General features: G+C 37.5%; 2 protein-coding genes across 3 annotated transcripts in view; one reads left to right on the top strand and one right to left on the bottom strand.

Annotated features, from left to right (window-relative positions):
• The window catches only part of dusp23 (dual specificity phosphatase 23), a 7,820-nt gene extending 6,936 nt beyond the window's left edge, over positions 1–884 (bottom strand). Inside the window, exon 1 of the mRNA XM_015385610.1 lies at positions 869–884. The gene's annotated coding sequence lies outside the window, so the exon portion shown is untranslated. The remainder of the gene's footprint in view (positions 1–868) is intronic.
• Positions 885–2,019: 1,135 nt separating this feature from the next.
• The window catches only part of ddo (D-aspartate oxidase), a 4,410-nt gene continuing 2,823 nt past the window's right edge, over positions 2,020–3,606 (top strand). The window contains exons 1-2 of one of the 2 annotated variants that reach the window (XM_015385609.1): positions 2,020–2,038; positions 2,374–2,589. In XM_015385609.1, the coding sequence (XP_015241095.1) occupies positions 2,418–2,589 (172 nt within the window). In that variant the 5' untranslated portion in view covers positions 2,020–2,038; positions 2,374–2,417. Of the gene's footprint in view, positions 2,590–3,606 lie in introns of both variants that reach the window. The other variant, XM_015385608.1, reaches the window with a different exon arrangement.

Raw genomic sequence — 3,606 nt, 5'->3', positions numbered from 1 at the left:
CCGGCCGAGGCCACTTATTGGCAGACAAACTACTCCGTTCCATCAAATAAATGTGACATTATATAAGTTTTAATGCAGTTTATTAAGCAATAACATCACAATATTAAGAAAAAAAAAACAATCTATTTAGAAGTACTATAAATAAGGCATTTGCCGAAAAACTGCAAGAAAAATACCAAAAAAGTGATTAAAAAACTACATGGAAAAATAATTTAGTGGCCGACGAGCCACTGCCACGAATTGAGCTTGCTGTCTCTCGCAAAAAGCTACATTGTAGTTTTAAAAGCACATTTATTATGAGTCAATGAAGAGAAAAACACAAACTGTTGCTTTCAATCAGCTATTATGATGAATAATGTTTTCTTTTCTTTAATAATCAAGAAAGCAACCAGTAAATATGCGGTCATCCCGTCAGACAGCTGAATCCCAACCTCCCAGCATGCACTGCTCTGAGGCAGCCTCTGTCCGCAGTTGCCATGGTGATCAAGCTAGATTCAAATGCATCATAACACAGAAACTATTTTTGTTTCCCATCAACTTATCTCCATAACAGACTCTTCTTGTGTTTGTTGTAGGAAGTTACACCCGTCCACTTAGTTAATACTTAGTTTTAATATTTATTTTGGGGGTTTGAACGCCTATTTTATTTTATTTTTTTAATAAAATGTGGTAAAAGTGAAGACGTTGAAAGTTAGCATACAAGCTAACCATTTTAACCGAGTGTATCTGTGGTTGACACACAGCCTGCTAACAAGGCGACAGTTATATCAGTGTTAAACGATGCATGTCTGCTGGTATTGTAACACTCAAGTAAGCAGGCTTCTACAAACCCAAATATAACTAAAGTAGTGAGCTGTAAGGACCTTACCTTCGCCGAACGGAAAACGTGAACGCGACTCACGTATCGCGAGAGATAGAACGTGATGTTAAGTGCGCTGATCTACAGATCATAGCCAGTGCGCCTTTCATTCAAATAGAGTGAAAAAACATTTGTAGATCAACAAAAATGTTGCTCCCTTCTGGTGGTCAATGATTTGTATGGATTACATAAATAAAAACTTATTTAAAATAAGATTGGAACAGGGATATTGTTTGTCAATACGTTTACATTTCATTCTCTTAAATATAACATGTTAAAAATCACATGTAATCGAGTATGGTGTGAAGGCGTCTTTAAGGACCTGCACGTCCCTGACTGTGTGATAAAAAAGGAATCAGTGGAAAGTCGGGGAGCCACTCTGTGAAGTTAGCATCCGATTCGTACCCCTGAACCTGCACTACTTTCAATTATCTGTACTTCGACATTTAAAGCACTTAAAACCTGAAATGGTTGGACAAAAACAGATATTCTATAAAAAAAAAGAAAAGCTTGATATATTGATGACAGGTAAGGGAATAAATGGTATTTTTTAACTTATTTGGTCCATGTTGTAAACTACTTCATACTGAAATAACCTGCACAAGGGAACCCAACCATCAGGGGCCTCCCATACATTTTAGATTTTTTTTTATATGAACCTAAAATCTGACGTTTTATTGAGAATATCTATAGCATTAAATAGACCAAACGGGTTTAGCATAGATTAAATCATTTTAAATTGTTGTATATACATTTTTTTTTATAAATTCAAAGAATAATCTTCCTTGTGTTGCATTTTCAATATGATACCACAATTTTAATCTCTCCTTTGTGTTTAAGCTTGATTTTCACAACACATTCATGCCATAAAACCAGTCTCTTTAAATTCCATTCAACTTGGCCCCCTTTCCAGCAAATTTACATTTAAAAGCTGTGATCTTATCAGGGAGAGAGGCCCACAATAAACCTATGATGTAGCTTTTAAGTTGGACCTATTAAGATTTTCACAAATACAATTAAATGGTCTAAAATCAATTTCACTGTATCTGCAATATTTTACAAATAGACTTCATAAAAATAAATCTAGGTTAATTTACACTTTCATAACTACACTTGTTCTTTCGCGCCGAATGTGAAGCGGACTTCATGTCGTGAGGAGTGGGTGAGTCACTACAGCAGGTCTGTTTTTAGCTTCTTTTTCTTTTCTTTTTTTAGCCCGGTGCTGGGGATCAGTCGGAAACTGATATTTGTAATACATTGCAAGGTTTTTCATGTTTAATACGTCACCACAGTAGGTACAGGCAAGTTTTTTAGGTATAGCTACTAGAGCCATTTAATTAAGTGACCTAAATAGTTCTGTTACGTCACCGGAATAGGTTCATGAATAACCAGTCTTTTATGGCTTGTTTTGCAAGAGACAAGTCGGAGAAAGGTGCTTATAGTGACGTTTTAGGTACAGATTCCTGGACCGGAGCTGATGCATTGCAACACCTAGTTGTGGATTAACCTTGCAGATAAAAGCCGCAGGTTAGGGTCAGTGTGCGTCAGGCTGTGCAGGATGAAGAGGCTCCGGCTGGTCGTGGTGGGGGCCGGTGTGGTTGGATTCTCCACCGCTGTCTGTATCGCTGAGGCTCTCCCTCTCTGCTCGGTGACTCTTCTGTCAGAGAAATTCAGCCCGGACACCACCAGCGATGGAGCTGCTGGGATCCTGTTTGCTGCTGAATTTCCAGGTGAGAATCAATCATTTGCGTTTTACGCGCCTTGAGCTTTTTAACATTGAAAAGTTGTGCTTCACTGTAAAGTAAAAAATCCTAGAAGAACCATTGCATTTTAAAATCATCTTTCAACTTCTCTTTTGCAAATGAAAAAACACGATTTCTTATTAAGCCTCTTTACCTGAACTTTGTTTTATTTTTTGGTTATTGCCTTCAAAAGTCCACTAAGCAGACATTACACCAGGAGAACTTATGGTGGTGGCAGCATCATGCTGTGGGGATGGTCAGAGATGATGTGAAAATGAGTAAAATGAAATCCAGGGTCATCCTGGAAGAAGAGCTGTTAGAGCAGGAGTCTGCAACCTGCCGCCATGAGTGGCTTCATCAATTTGGCTACAAATGATAAATCATTTTAAAGAATTATCTGGTTCTTTAACTGCATTACCAGGGTTTCTGCGGGTCATTAAAAGTCATTAAATTATTTTTTTAAAGTAAGGCCTTAATTGGCATTAAAATTCATTAAATGTGATTATCATGGCATTTAAAATGCTTTATACAAAACAAAAAAAAAAGATTATCAAATATATCAGATTGAACTGGTTCCACGTGTTTGCGTGGAACTGCTCCTGATTGATCCTAAAAAAATGTAACATAAGTGGCTGGAAAACCAGAAATTTGGGACATGGCTGCAGCCTGTCGATGGTAAAGATTATAAAGGATTTGGCCGTGTTTATATATATATATATGAGAGTAATGGGTACTTATTGATGGCATTAAAATTATTTCTAAGAGCATTAAAAGAGCATTAAAATGCATTAAAATTGAGTTCCTCCTTCCTGTATAAACCCTGATTTCCAAAAACGAATTGACTCTAAATTTAACTGAAAATGGGGCTGCTTAGTGGCGCAGTGGGTAGATCTGCAAGAAGGTTCCAGGTTCTATTCCTGGGCTGGACTCTTTCTGCATGGAGTTTGCATTTTCTCCCTGAGCATGCGTTCGTTCTCTCTGAGTACGTCGGCTTGTGTGTGCATG

Source organism: Cyprinodon variegatus, unplaced genomic scaffold (genome assembly GCF_000732505.1).
Source record: "Cyprinodon variegatus isolate N-32 unplaced genomic scaffold, C_variegatus-1.0 Scaffold344, whole genome shotgun sequence".
Classification (NCBI taxonomy): domain Eukaryota; kingdom Metazoa; phylum Chordata; class Actinopteri; order Cyprinodontiformes; family Cyprinodontidae; genus Cyprinodon; species Cyprinodon variegatus.
This window is presented reverse-complemented; position numbering and strand designations above follow the sequence as displayed.